Source organism: Aulonocara stuartgranti (genome assembly GCF_965226115.1).
Source record: "Aulonocara stuartgranti genome assembly, chromosome: 5".
NCBI lineage: Eukaryota > Metazoa > Chordata > Actinopteri > Cichliformes > Cichlidae > Aulonocara > Aulonocara stuartgranti.
The window spans coordinates 21,928,914-21,944,365 of NC_138943.1; the positions used below are offsets into that span (position 1 = coordinate 21,928,914).

At 38.9% G+C, this 15,452-nt stretch overlaps 1 protein-coding gene across 2 annotated transcripts; it reads right to left on the reverse strand.

The window, feature by feature from the left end:
* Positions 1-37: 37 nt before the first annotated feature.
* Positions 38-15,452, reverse strand: prkcda (protein kinase C, delta a). Of its 2 annotated transcripts, none has more exons than XM_082532964.1 (18): positions 15,150-15,452; positions 12,541-12,669; positions 12,198-12,397; positions 12,051-12,117; positions 11,591-11,744; positions 10,506-10,537; positions 9,609-9,694; positions 8,888-9,017; positions 8,427-8,527; positions 7,351-7,447; positions 7,047-7,177; positions 6,530-6,703; positions 6,332-6,423; positions 3,330-3,392; positions 2,389-2,527; positions 2,081-2,269; positions 1,119-1,247; positions 38-1,029 (listed from the first exon to the last, which is right to left on the reverse strand). In XM_082532964.1, the coding sequence occupies exons 2-18, from the start codon at positions 12,647-12,649 to the stop codon at positions 871-873; spliced, it is 2,052 nt and encodes a 683-aa protein (XP_082389090.1). In that variant the 5' UTR covers positions 12,650-12,669; positions 15,150-15,452; the 3' UTR covers positions 38-870. The 2 variants fall into 2 exon arrangements, with proteins under 2 accessions (XP_082389090.1, XP_082389091.1); XM_082532965.1 differs by lacking the exon at positions 15,150-15,452 and adding an exon at positions 13,662-15,107.

The window sequence follows — 15,452 nt, forward strand, 5'->3', positions numbered from 1 at the left end:
TACGTGCACTTCAAAATCACACAAAAGGAGCACAGACTTGGGAGTTTATGTTTTTTTTTAATCATATGGGAAATATGGAGACAGTAAAAAAAAAAAATACATCCTTTGCAAACCAATATACATGTTAACAACAATATACATAAATATTATATACAGCGTTTAAGTGGCTCACCAATTAGTCATTTCACTACTCTTTTTGTACACATGGCTGCACTCATTGCACCTCCATCCACAAAACAGAACTTTTCTGTACAGCTGAAAACAGCTGGAGCATTAAAGTTTGATCATTACATGGCACTGTTCAGTCAACTTTACAACCACAAGTTCTTCTTAGTCAAAGGCAAGAAGTTGGATGTTTGAAATTATAACATTCATATTTAAGCCACAATGCTAAGATTGATGGATTTTTCTTGGTCTCAAATCTCTAAACATGCAGTCACCTCATTCACAAATACGACCTATATCTGAAGCATGAAGTAAAATTAGTTCCTGTAGCCTTTTTCCTCCATTTCATATTTTCTATCCCCAGTGGAGATGATTTTCAACATGAAAGGGAAACATGATGGCAGCAGATGGTAGCAATGACGTCAAGTGGAATGTAAGGATTTTTCAGACTCCCACTCCCACAGTATATTATTACTCACACAGGTCTTCATAACCTATACAAATAATAAGCATGCACATAAATGAAACATCCACATATATATATATACAGTACACGGGCCGTTTGTTGTTTGATCGTACCCAAGAATAGTTTGTGCTTAAAATAAGGTGAAACAAATACTGATTGTGAAACAGCTTGCTCATCTGCAAGCAGGCAAACTGTTCCATAAACATGAGGAGAGTAACATGAGTCTGACATGGATGACATCATTTTTCTAAAAGATGCTCCATCTTGGGGTTCATGAATGAAAACCCAGCAAATGCCGACTGGTCCATGGAATCTATGAAGTTCTTATCACTGTAGGAAAGACGAGCCTTCTCGCTGAGGAACTCCCGGTCAAAGTTGCTGCAGTCATTCGGTGCTTTCTGGAAGTTTCCACAAACAAATCTCAGCAAAATGTAATCATAGCACAAGAGCTACAATTTTTAAATCCTCAGTGACGTGTGTGACGTACCACTTTGGGTTTGAAGGGGGGCTCAACCTCTCTCATTTCCAACGCCTGCCAGTTAATGCTCTTGAAAAAGGGGTGTAACCGGATATTACCCACAATTCCTATCCTGCGAGTTGGGTCTCTCTCAAACAACTGCAGGGAAGGAAGGTCAGAAAGGTTGCATAAGGAATATATGTGATCATGTGTCAAACACAAAGGATTTTCAGTTAAATGGACTGCTTATGTTCTCAGACCGTACCAGCCAGGGACTGAACTTGGTGCTTAATGTTCCCTCCACTCAAGTGCATCAACAAGCTAATTTTTTTACCGTCATTTCCTACTCCACAGACAATCTAAGTTATTCAGGTCAGGACTCTGCAAGGTCTTACAACTGGCAGAGTAACTGCAGGTGGAGTAGACCATATTAACAATGGATATGTTGCACTAAGTGTGACAATTAGAACTTGTCCAAATACTTTTTGTTAATATTTGGAGGGCTTTTGGATGCTCCCTCAAAAGAAAGGCTGATTTCATTTCACTAAACCTCAAGCAAAGCTTTAGCTCAGGCAGGCCCACAAAGGCAAGTCTTGGAACAATCCCAGCAGACTAGCTGATCCCAGTATTAGCCCACACCAGCAGAGGACTAAGCTCAGTTACCCTAAAACCCTTTCAAATGGTTATTTCATATAGGATATGAAATGTAAGCAGCTTTTTCTTGCCCACTGTTTCTGTGCATCTGCAAGCTGCTTCTTTTCATGTTTCTGACTTGTTCAATGTCCAGTCTGTTGCCAGTGACACAAATACTAGTTTACCTAATACTTTGTGAAATAAACACATGAAACTCACTTGGATGAGTGATAAAACATTGCTCCCACTGAAAACGCTACGTCCAGATGAACAGAGTCAACTTTTTGGGACTCATGGACATTTCGTGTCTGAACGCTTTTTGGGGTTATTATATTTAGTATTAAAGATATGATACAAACCCGCTCAAGCAGATCTTTCGACTCCTTGCTAATCCATCGGGGATAATGGGGAGTATCCATGCGAATGGACTCAAACAGCTCATCCTCATCATCTCCATGAAAAGGTGACTGACCAATCAGCATCTCATACAGCAACACCCCAAATGACCACCAGTCAACTGAGAATGAGTATTTCTGTCCCAGCAGAATCTAAAGTTAAACAAAAAATTATAAATAACAATTAAACCAGACAGACGTTTAAAAGTTTTGTTTTTAAATGCAGATTTGATTATTTCAGCACAAGAGAGAATTTTGGAAGAAGACTGCACCTCTGGAGCGATGTAATCTGGAGTGCCGCAAAAAGTTGTGGCGCGATTGTCACCAAATACATTCTCCTTGCACATGCCAAAGTCAGCAATCTTTATATGCCCATCGCAGTCCAGCATCACATTGTCTAACTTAAGATCCCTGAAAATGAATAAAAAGTAGAACCAAGTTACGATATAAACATGAGTTATTGTGATGATAACGTTTTAGAAAACTATTTTGTGTTTGTTAGAACAGAATTTACCACACAAATAACAACTTACAATAAAAGGTTAAATAAAATTTTAAGGGGATTAATGTTTGATTACAGATGCATTTGCACTTTGAACTGTGAGATTTTTTACACACTACTATTCGCTACACAAAGCAGCAGTTTTGTAAAATGCAGTAATTATATGAGTTTCTTTGAGGATATTGAATTTTTACTATACTTATAGGTGATTTCACTATAATTAAAAAAAACAAAATTATGCAGAGATATGAAAGGTCTTTGAGATATGCAGTCCAATTGAGTGGTCTACTGTTTCTATGTTCATTTACTAGACATTTTGTAACAGTTATCTTAGTTTTGTGTTGTCCTGAAATGTCAGGAGTCTGGTTTTCTCAGTGTAACAAATAAACACATTTACATTTTCCTCTTCCCAAAATCTTTTAAAAAAATTTTAAATCACATTTTTGTACTGCATCCAAGTCCACAGTTTTCATAACAGCCCTTGCTCAATGCATGCCACACAATAATAATTAAACTTTCAGGGGGAAAAAGTGTCAAAAATGCGTGGGATTACCTAACTAAACAAGATTGGAGACTTTGCAAATTCATTTTCTCATTACACTTGCAACTGAAATCATTGGCGCATTAAAAAACAACAACAAAATAATGTAAAGAAAACAGATTTTTAAGTGTATTTTATATTCATGTGAAATTCCTATTCTGTGCTCTGACCTGTAGATGATGCCTTTGGAATGTAAAAACTGAAGACCACAAATGATCTCGGCAGAGTAGAACCTGGTAAGACAAAGGAGTCAGAGACAGAAATATCAGACACTCATCTCTGATGGAAAGCTACAGGCCTGTGCGGAGCTATCTCAGTACATAGCTGGAGGCTTAACACTGGTGTAACTGCAGACTCATTTCAGTGTACACCTGAATTATTGAAGAGGACATTTGTATGGAGTAGGAGACAGGTGAATAACACTCTCATAATGTGAAACCCAAGAGCTGCTGCGAGCCGAATGATTAGCCTATCGCTGACCTGCTTCTCTTGTCATCTGTGTCGAGTGAAACAACCAGGTCCGGAGAGCACACAAAGCCATCTCTCCAGCCCAGTTCCTGCACAGTGACACTAAATGACCTGCTGAACAGGACTGAATAGACTGTCAATATCTCTCACTTAACATCATTAGAAATGCAGTCCTCATAGAATAGGAGTCAGACAGTACAGGCATATGTACAAGAACGTCTCAACCTGGATCACGAAGAACAAAACAAAAACACACAGTTGTAAGAGGACACCTCGATATGCATGCAAGCTGAAGGAAAGTTGAAATGGTGCATGAAACTAGTCTTTGTCAGGTTAGCAGCAGCCTTTGTGGTGGCAACGAGCTTAACTGAGACTCTGCAGTTCAGTCACTGCCAAAGGAAAAATGTTGCATAACCAGATCCAGCACATGCCTTATATTCTGTGACAGCCTGTGCAGCAATATACAACACGACAGTTTAGACACATTAATCTTGTGTGTCATCAAGTTTACAGAAACTATTCTATTATAAATAAGTCACCAGAAGATTATGTATATTGCAGGTACTAGACGACTTCCTGACTGGCATGGCGGTGGAAGTGCAGGTTGATGGAAGAATACTGCTTTGTCTTTTTCACAACAATAATGAGCATTCCTACAGAAATAAGAGGAAATGCCACTGGAGGAACAGATAGATAAGAAAATGAAAGGAGGGGATCAAAGCCATATCTCACCTCTAACAGTGCAGGAAATTATGTTAATGGCATGAGATTGACAAGGAAATGAGCCTAATGAGTGTGCAGTTACGTTTTACAGAGACATAGCAACAGGGTATATTTCAGATCCCTTGATTACCATCAACCGCTTTCAGACAGTTCGGGTGAACAGGAATAAATCCAAGCGTAATAAATAAAGATGTGGATGATTTGCCACTTTTATTAACAACAGATGGTGCCACCCTTGTCACATTACTGTGAAGGAACGCTTCTGCAGCCCACATATTTAACATGGGGCTACTTCCACACTATATACCCACAGACTTTTCACATGCCAGATTGGCTGTTGTTTACATCGCGCTCTCCAGCAAACTGGCAACTCCGTGTGACATCATCCACACTTGCATTGAGACTACGGACTATGCATCCCAGTGATTTCTTGTAGTCCTGTGTTGTGTTAGGCTTGTGGGATTTTACAACTCGCCAGTATTAGAGCTGTTACAAAATAATTTCCCTGCAGAGAATATTAAAGTCCTTATTTTAATCCATCCATCCTCATTTGTTTAACACTTTAAATGTGTATAAATGCATCATCTACAAGCATCCTATTTTTTTTTTTTTAAGTTTAAACAACCAACCTGCTCCACCATGACTATAACAGGCAATGTTATAGTCATGGTGGAGCTATGCTGTTTGTCAGCAAGATAGGCAAAACTACCAAAGTTAACTTACATAAAGTACACTGCATAAAAAAGCAACAGCTCATAGCATGAACTTGCTGCTCTTACTGATATTACCATTCAGTCTTCAAAAACAATGCATGGTTAACACCACAGACTGTAAGCATACATTTAAATTAAAGCAAATTTGTTTAATTAATTTACTGCTTTGCTGGAATTGACTTAAATTCGGTCTTATGAACCACAGAATTTCTGCTGTCTTGTTGAGGCATGTTTGTTTTAAGCATTAACATAAAAAAAGATGCAAACACGTAAAGGAATGAATAGTAGGGAAATAAAATAGCCCACTCTCTCTCTCACTCACTGAGGATAAATTACCCAGAGTGAATACAGTCACTGAGTGAGGAGAATTCTAGAGGATGCCAACAAAGGATCAGGTGTCAGTGTTTGCAAAATACAAAATTACTCCTGTCATCTCAAAGGTACTGGACACAGCCGCTGATTTAACTACAGGAGATGTAAGATCAGTGACTAAGCACAACAGTTAGAAAGCAGAACATGAAGCATTTCAGTGGTTCATAAGAAAAAAATCCAGCGAATGCATTCAGTCTTAAAACCCGGCTGTACACTCTTTGTATTTTTCTGCTACATACAGCCAAATTCTGTCAAAACTCTTCAGCCAAAACATTACTTTTCAAAAGATTTCTGCACTCAGTGAATTAAATTTATAACTGACTAAAAAGCAAGAATTTCATCGGTTCTAAACACCACATAACATGATTATTACTCTCATATTAATCTCTCTGAATCCTTAGCACTTGCTAAGAAATGTCAGCAGGTTTGTAAAAGTGTAATTTAATTTAAAAAAGTAAAAGTTTAGTTGGCAGTCAAGGTGCCGCCAGATTTTGGATTCATAACGCTTTATTTCACCAGCTTGCGATTGTTTTTCTCTGGAGAGATTCCCATAGTGTGATGAGAAGTGGGTGTAGTAACTGATATCTCCCCATACACAAACATTAAGAGCTGTTCACTCCTTACAAGGCCTGTCTTCTAAAGAACAGGAGCTAATAGATGCCAGCATTGCCCCAGTCCTTCAGACTTTATACATCATATAAAAGAAAACAAGATGCAGGCTAAAAAAGTGACAAAGAGACAATAAACATATGCTCATCTTTACAAGTATCTTCTGTAAATGTGAGTCTCTGGGCAGCTAGACAAGCATGTGAACACTGAGTAAGGATGGCAGGGATTGTGTTTCCACTGAGTAACGTACAGTATGTCATGATGGCTGTGTGACAGGTGGAACTCACGTGGCTCTGTAGAGCTCAAAGCGCCCTTTTTCCTGAATGTGAAACATCAAGTCACCTCCATTCAGATACTCCATCACAAAGAACAGATGCTCCTAGAGAAACATTTCATTTTTTACTATTAAAGGCACAACGATGTAATGTAATGTAACTACTGATGCAGAATAAAATACAGTCATTAATGACATGGAGGGGAAGTACCTTGGTCTGAAAGGTGGAGTAAAGGTGTGTGAGGAAGGGGTTTTCCCAGGCTAAAGCCAAGACTCTTTTCTCTACCATCGTGCACTCCACATCATCATCCATAAGCACTACATCTTTCTTCAGAGCTTTCACAGCAAAATACTCTCCACGCCCTTTCAGCTCTGCCAGCAGGACCTACAAAGAGAAGAGAAGAGAAGAGAAGAGAAGTGAAGAGAAGAGAAGAGAAGAGAAGAGAAGAGAAGAGAAGAGAAGAGAAGAGAAGAGAAGAGAAGAGAAGAAAAGAGAAGAGAAGAGAAGAGAAGAGAAGTATTAGTATTTTAATTCGCTGGTTGATGAAACACCCACAGTCCATGTAATAAGTTCTATAAGAGAACTACAGCCTCCATTGTAATGATGACAGCTGATATGGGTTGACTTGAGTGTTGTTGGTTCACTTATTTATATTCTCTCTTTTTCTCTCTAGTTTTTAAGATGGCAGTCTCACAGTTCGTTTCACACTGACGTCATTGCTCCGTACCTTTCCAAAACTGCCTTTTCCTAAGACTTTGTGGAAGATGAAGTTGTCCATGTTGATCTTGGTTAAGTGGGTAAGACGAGACGGTACCCGTGGGATGGAACCGTCCCAAAGTTTGCCATATGTCGACCCATCTAATGGACAAATACATTACCACACACAGAAATGACATATTTACACAATTATCTCAAACCTTTGCATATTTTCTGCAGTTTTTATTTGCATAGCATTTGCTATCAGTACAGAACTTTAACTTTCTGCTTGAATGTTTGGAGGAAAAAGCACCAACAAATAAAGCCTCACTCACCATTGATCTCAAGTCCAGCAAGTTTATTCACTTCGTCATAGATTCCAATATCCGGGAGATTAGGCAGATTTGGATCTGAACGGCGAGTGGATGATTTCTGATGGAAAAAAGGAAGAAAAATAAACACATAAACAAAAAATAAACATGAAGAACTCAAACAACTGTTTCCTAACAATGGTCGACTAACAGCCGTGGTACATTTGAGTCAAAAACTTGTTTGATTCTTCTCTCTTTAACTGTCTTCAAAACTAAATAGATTTTGGGTTGAACGACAGGCCTGTAAAGACAGAACAGAATGAGTCAGGCGTTTAGCACAGAAGGGCAGGAAAATTAGGTCAACACACACCAGTAACTTTGAGTTTCACATTCAAGTGAAACAAATAAGATACTTTTTTGCTAGTTAGTTATTATTAATCAGCTTGTTATCTTTCCACTTCAGGTAAGAAGCCTGAAGTGGAAAGTTTGGGTAAACAAAGAAAGTTGATAACTGTTATCATGACACCCATTATCTCTATAACCAGTTTTAGGTTTTGTTGAGCCAACAAACACAAGCATCTCGGGGTACTGGCAACATTGCAAGCTAAGTGCCTAGATTTGATTTCAGATCTATTTGAATCTTCTCTATCCTTTCAAAACAAACATTTACACATTATGATAAATAATGTAAATACTTCAAGAATTTAAATGCTATTTCATTTCTTAAATGATGATAAAATATAGAGATGTAGTTATAAGGCTTAAGTATTCATTTTATTCAGAAAGTTTATAAAGTTATAAAGAAATTTGCTGCTAATATGTTTACTAATATTTCTGGAAAACATCCAAATAAGTGCCACTACATAGAAAACAGAACAGCAACAACCAGTTTTTAAATTATCTTTTTTATATAAAATTTAATAAAGTGCTTATCTATATTTGTTATTCATTATCATTCGGAGTCACAAAATCTCCAAGAGCAAAGTCGCGTTAGTAGAATGACACCTGAGTCACACTTCTTTCTCATTGTAATGTCATCCATCTTGATGTGGACTTGAATACCAAAAGATACAATCCACTGAATGACTCACTGAACTCACCTGACTGACTTGTGTGAGGGCTTCGGCTAGTAGTTTCTGATTGATACCACAAAGGTTGGCTACTTTGTCCTGACACTTGTGATGGACATTCATGGCGCAGTCTGCAAAGAGAAAAAACAAGTCTGCACTGAAAAAATTTTTCTTGGCCCCCATAAATATGAAGCAATAATTTTGAGTAAAATAAAAATGAAATCTATAAAACTGAAGGGTTATTTTTTAAAATAATCATTAAGGAAAATATGCTTAGGATAAACTAAATGTATTTCAATACGGTAAATTTAATTTGACCAAATCCATTAAATTTAATGTTTTACATGTTTTATATGTAAAAAATACACAGAAAATTTACTTTTAATTAAGTTGCTTAAAGTCAACATTTTAGGCGTAAATATTTTTTTAGTCTGTAGAGTACAGAAGCACACGCTCCTGTAACCATCCAGTCAATCATGTCTCTGCTGTACCTTCACACTTCAGGCCTTGCTTGACCAGACCCCACAGAAGGCTTCCACAGTGGTCACAGAAGGTGGGACTCATGTAGTTGTTGATCTTGAAACGATGCGGCATGTCGATTTTAAATCGCTCCTTCTGGAACTTTGGGCACGGAGAAGATTCATCATTGCTATGTATGACCAAAGGACTCACGCTCACAGGCCTGTAACATCTAGCTTTCCTGCGCACCTTCCTCATCCTTTTTTTCCCCCTTGTCTTCTTCTTCCCTCTCTAACTTCAATGTGTCAAAAGTCACTACAGCACTGTGTAAAAAAAATTCTCAGAGATTACAACTTGTGGGCCAGATCTGTCCCTGCTAGTTGAATTTAAAGTATTTCCCTAAGACCACACCCCATCTGTTAGTCCCACAATGTGTGGGGGTGCAGTGCTCATTCCTGTCACTGCTATCTAGGTTAGCTGGACTTTGATTATCCCCTAATATTGATGGACATTGAAAAATGCTTCACTGGAAGTGGAAACTAACAGGTATGTGCCTTTGTGTTAAACCCTGACCGAACTATACACTTTAATTTGATAAACGAATCATTGTTGATCTGCTAAGGAGGAATACATCAAAATCGTAAATCACAGAGGAAAAAAAGCCCACACTAAACTGACTATTGCGCACTAATTGGGACACATATGGCGAACACTAACAGTACATGGTCTACAGAAGAAATGTGTGTTACACACCACAGTATCCCGACTGTTGGCAGCAGTACCAGTACATCTGCCGATGATTTTGTCTATACATTTCTTGTGGATGGCTGCATTACATTCTGAGAAAAAGAAACGATATAGCAGATTAATACTTTAGTTTTTAAGCTGTACACACACATGCTTTCATAAACATGAAGCAGTGATTTTGAATAAAATTCAGTGAAAATATGTCAAATCAAATTTATCTATATAATTAATCTTGCAGGAAAATGGTAGTCCACTACATTTCTTTTGACCAGACTCCTTTAAATCTATCATTTTACCTTGTAAAAAAAATTACATGGAAATATTTCAGCAATCAGCATATTTTTGAGTGCATAACGGTAAAAGAAATGAATATGTACATTTCACAGTTTGCTTTTATGGTTAAGTAGACATTTTTTATGTTTAACATCTCAGCCATTCTCACTCCCGAGATGTGATATACTCACGATATGTTAAGTCCCGAGGCATTCCTGAGGAACGCGAAAGCATAAGAACGTGTATTATGCTACGCGCCTGGTTATAGATGAATTCCAGTAGAATGCCGGTAATACACATTCCAGCCATGTATTCCAGCCCTAACCATAAACTTATCCCGAACCTTAACCAGCACTTTGATGACATTAGATAGTGTTTTCTAAAGCAACTTAAGTAAAATGAACGTACATGTGTAGATTCATTTCAAACGGTTCTCATGTTTTCTCATGTTTCCTCATTTTTCCGATCTCATAATATAGGGACGTGTTGGGTGCCGGAAGCGTAATATACAGACGATTTGTCACCTAGCGTAAAATGTAACGCTTTGGGAGTGAGAACGTGTTGAACATCTATGTTGCTGTTTTAGCTATAACACAATGTATTGAGATTTTTTTAATGAAGTACACTTACGTCTGCATTTATAGCCTTGCTTGTTGAGTCCCCTGTGTGAGACAAAGACAGGCTTTGTGAATGATTTCCCAGTTTATCACTCAAAAGCAATAAGGAACAGGTACTGCATTGCATACACTTTATAACTTGTAAATTCTATCTTAACTGTGTGGTAACGATGGTGATTAAGTCTCATTAAGGTTAAAACACTTCATAGGAACAGGCCCTGATTTGCTACTCTACCTAAGAATATTAAAGTGCATAACACAAGTAACATAACCTCCCAAAAGCACAAGGGTAATCTTAGAGCTACACTAACAATCCCTCTTCCATCAAGTAGAGTGAGTAAGTACAGATGTGTGAGGAAGGGGTTAGTGGTAGTACTTTATTTCTGAACTTCATTTAACTAACGTGGCAACAGCAATCATTGAGAAAGCTAATGGTAACAAGGATGTGTGGAGCTCAGTAAGATGGAAAAGTACCAGCGGGTGGTCAATAATGGGCTTAAACGAGATGTTGGGGTGTATATTTATCATTTCCTAATCTGAAATAAGATAAAGTGAAGTCAGATAAGATAGGATGCCTCCTATATTTAGACTTTACTTCTGTAGAATCAATTTGGGAAAATAATGTTAGGCTTATCTAATATTAGGCCTAAAATAGTACATTTCTGTAATGTGGCTCCAAATGAAGTATGTAGTTTTGTGTATCTTTTTGCACAAAATTTCCAATTTCATCAAAATGTGCTTCATATCAGATAACTGGACAACTAAAGTCTTCAAAGGAAAACATGAGCATTCTATGTATAACATCAAGAAAATGGGTCATCAAAGTCTTGGGTCATGGTCTGGCAAACAAAAATAGTTATTGAGAGTTTCTGCCAAACTATGTCAGGGGATTGTCCTCACTTCTTTTTTAATTAGAGAGCTCATATTTCCAGGAACTGTTCACATTAAAAGTGTCACATACAAAACAGTGATCTAGAAAAATAATTACAGTCTTAATCAGAAATAAGTCTGCTAATACTACATATCCACAAGTTCCTGAACACTAGATTCTCAATATCCTGTTTCCTAATTTGATGAAAGTTTTAGACGGGCACTGACCAGACAAATTCTCTGCACACAGAGCAGAAAGTGGGCTGTCTGAAGAAAGTTGCAATGAACTCATGGTTCTTGATGAAGTGTATTTTGGCCTGCTTTATGGCCCCGCGTCTACGGTTCAGAGTAGGAGCTTCCTCCTTCACAGGCTGCTTGCTCTCTTCCAAATAAAGAGAGAAAAACAAGTCAGTCATATACAACACTGTGACAGAAAAAGAGAGGTCATATTACAGATTTGTTACAGACTGATAGCCTTATGATTGCAGTAGGGAATCACACGTTAAAGTGTGTGTAAGGACTACATTAAATTAGCAGCTGAAAACCAAGTTAGATGACTGGTGTGGGTGAAGGGGATACCCCTCTAACTGTCTTTGAAGAGGCTGCAAAACATACTTAAATAAAAGGAAGTGCATAGAAGAGAAAATAAAAATAAATAATATAAAAATATAATGTAATTTAATCTCACCTGCATCTGCATCCTCCAGAAAATACTGCACTGCCATCATTACTTTTCCTGAAGGATGGAGATCCACCTGAACACAAAATATAAGTACAGTTAAACAGGATCCTGACATTTGCTCTTAAAGACAAAGGACAGTGTGTAATGACTTACCCAGAATTCAGCACGCCCGTTGGCTTTCTTGCAGCGCTCAGCAAGGACAGACACACCGACAGACACTTCAGCCAGCGGCTCCTCCGCTGTCTTCATCAGCAGTACCTCGAGCACACGACCTTCATAGATGTGTGCATCAAAAGTGGACTTCCAGGCTGGGTACATGGTGGGTTTACGCTGAACCAGGGTCTTCCCTCTTTCTGAGAAGCAGATGGGCAGATAGAGGAAGTAGAAAAAATATTTTTGGCATGTTTTCAATTTAAACAAAATAAGATAACATAATTTGTGTTTGTTGTTTGAGCAGAAGTAGAGACTTCTGCAAAAGACAAAAAAATGATCTCACCAGTTGTCAAGGCTTCCTTCATCTTGATAGCACAGAAGGGTGGGTCAGTCAGAGGAGGCAGGATACCCAGGTCGTACGAGTTAAAGGCAATCCTCAAGAAAGGAGCCATGGTGAAAGTACCAGGATCGCCTGTTCTCAGACAAGAACAACCACAAATTTATTACTGTTAAAGTGCATCATCGCATTGTCTCAAAATATTGCAAAATGTCAAGCAATAGTGCTAAGTTCTATCTGAGCATTTTGACCCCAAACAAAAAAAAGACAGAAGATAAGATAAGCGGTCTTTTTACTGGTATTTGAGAATTTCCTGTCACTAAGCGAGACACCTGCAATGAGCAAAATTTGCCTCTGGCTGCAGCACAAATTTGTATTTTGCTTTCTCTCACTGCAAGATTTACTCTGACTCAATTTTTTATGGTGGACTGGCTATTAATCCAAATGACTGCTTGTTGGAAGCAAGTTACGCACACATTTAGTACATGACCTGAATTTTATGTCATGTATATATTTTCCATATTTTTCCTAACTGAAGAGAAAAAAATCATTCACTTTTTTACCTACAGAGGAAATACCTGAATAACTGGATTTCTTTTGCATTAGAAGTGAAATTCCAGTGGTGACACATAATGAGCGATCAATGTCCCCCTTTGTGCTGGGTGCTTGTTACCTCACGCATGATTTGCTGCTTGCATAACTCCACAAGTGTTGCAGACAGTGCCACAACTTTTCTCTATAACAACCCAAACACCACTAGTTTCAGTATGTGCAATACATTAGGTAACCCCTGTTAACTGTTACACCCATGGAGTCTTTAATTATTATTTTCTTATTGCCACTGATACACATTTAAAATGTGAGCACAAAGTCACATTTGTTTGGTTCCTTATCACTATGCGTGCAGTTTCTGACAGGTTGCAGCTGCAACACCAGAGGTGTTTCCTAGCACTACAAAGTCAGAGCTAGTCTCAACATGTCACTGATCCAAATGCATGCTGTGCTCCAAAGAAAGCCTAGCTGCTATCACAAGCCTGAAACTGTAACCACCTACACTCAGACTCAGAAAAGTAAGACGGAATAAAAGATGCAGGCAAGTAAAAAAGCATGCAACCAGTTTCACTCACGTACTGCAGCTGGGAGCTGTGATGCCAGGGCTTTTGGGAGTTAATCAACAGCAGGCATGCTGTGTGTTTCAGGCCAGTAGTGATTGATTTCCCAACCAGCTGTGAGCAGTTTCAAATTGTCCTGTCTAGTTACCTCCCCAGCATACTGTAACTGGTAAACATCCTCTAGAAGCTTGTTATTCAACTTTATGTTGTCTACTTCCTAATGTCTGACCTAACAAACCACACAATTACTGATTTCTGTTATTATTGCTTAATAATTGTATCAAAAACCATTACACGCTGTTCATTCACAAAGGCAATGTGGTAAAATCATTACAAAAAATAAACCCCTGAGCACTGAAACATAATTTGATGGCTGTACTCTCCTCTGAACCTTTGCTTAATTTAAAGTTCAATTAAAATTTTAATTTTCTTCCACACAGAAGAATACTAACATCGCTTTTACTGACTGAAATGGTAACATAATACCTGATTCTGAGAGCCTGACTGTGTTTCATCGTGGTATGGAAAAGAGCCTTTCTTCCTCGACGTAATTACCCCCTCATAAACACTTTTGAACGCCTCATGTGATCGCGCAGAACACCTAAACCATTGCTGAGGTTGACACAGGTCCTATCTAGATTTGAGTCTTGCGCATAATGAAAAACTAAACTCTGACGGTCACATTCACCGAGAATCAGTCAGTGCATCTGATTCTCTCTTTATTCTCTAAAGGATGTGGTCGATTGTCAGTTGGCTGAACGCAGATGTCACCCCACGTCTGACTCAGACAGCAGCTTGCAGCCAGATTGTCTTAATGACAAGTAAATAACTGTTCCTTCTCCCTTTTCTCCCTTTTCTTCTTTTTATCTTTACTCCTCCATCCTCGCTGTCCAGACCTGCTCACATTCCTCCTCATCCCTGGTGATATTCTGTCACTTAACGGATTCCACATAAGCAGAATTACCGACATACTGCATGCAGTTACCGACTGTGTTAAGACAGGGCCGCAGATGCTTGCAGATGTTCCAGTCCAAAGGGGTGGTGGGTATAGATCAGTAGGTCGCGATAATTCACCTGTCAGTACCTTTTGTGACCCCGTAGCGTCAGCAAGTGTGACGGGGTCACGGATTCCTGTGCACTGTTTCACTGAAGCAGCTCCAGTCGCTACTCGGAAAAGTTGTCAGGGGTTATTATTTTAACCAAAACAGCTGTGTAGTGCCAGCTGCCTTGTTGACTTTTCATAGAAATGAAACGTGTCTGGCTAAACTTTCACTGCGCTACAACAGCTAACGCTTTCAGCGAGGAAGAAAAACTGTAACCAGTTAGCCAGGGTTTAGCGTTACTCGCCTCACCCTCACAGTGAGGTTTTCCAAAGGATGAAAGAAGCAGACGAAACGGTACTGTTTTCTGTAACTTTCTGTAAAGTTTAGACGTAAAACCCGTACTCTGCTACTAAAAACCCACTCGACTGAAGCCTGAAAAGGATTGTAATGGCAGACTCACCTTGTCCTGCAAACCAGGCGGTTGTTCTCGACGAAAGTTGCTCTTTTTCTTCCTCTAGTGTTTTTTTTCTCTCTGTGATTCCGTCGATTGAGGAAGTGTGGCGCGCGCTCGCAGCGCAGGGGCTTTCTTTGCAAGCTGTGACGTTTACCTGGTATGCACACAAACACACACACAGACACACACACTCACTCCCCCCCTCTCTCTCTCTTTCAGACACACAGACTCACACAGGGTAGTCTGTGAAGCGGTGGCGGGGCACTGTACACTTAGCTGCCCTCATTGAATTTAGGGCCGTGCCACTTA

What these genes read in the sequence shown, in the direction of transcription:
- prkcda (XM_082532964.1), bottom strand. Translation starts at nt 12,649, where the DNA reads ATGGCTCCTTTCTTGAGGATTGCCTTTAACTCGTACGACCTGGGTATC. An exon ending in GTGTGCAGAGAATTTGTCTG is followed by an intron (nt 10,538 to 11,590) that starts GTCAGTGCCCGT and finishes TGTCTCACACAG; the next exon opens with GGGACTCAACAAGCAAGGCT. An exon ending in GCAAGGCTATAAATGCAGAC is followed by an intron (nt 9,695 to 10,505) that starts GTAAGTGTACTT and finishes TCTTTTTCTCAG; the next exon opens with AATGTAATGCAGCCATCCAC.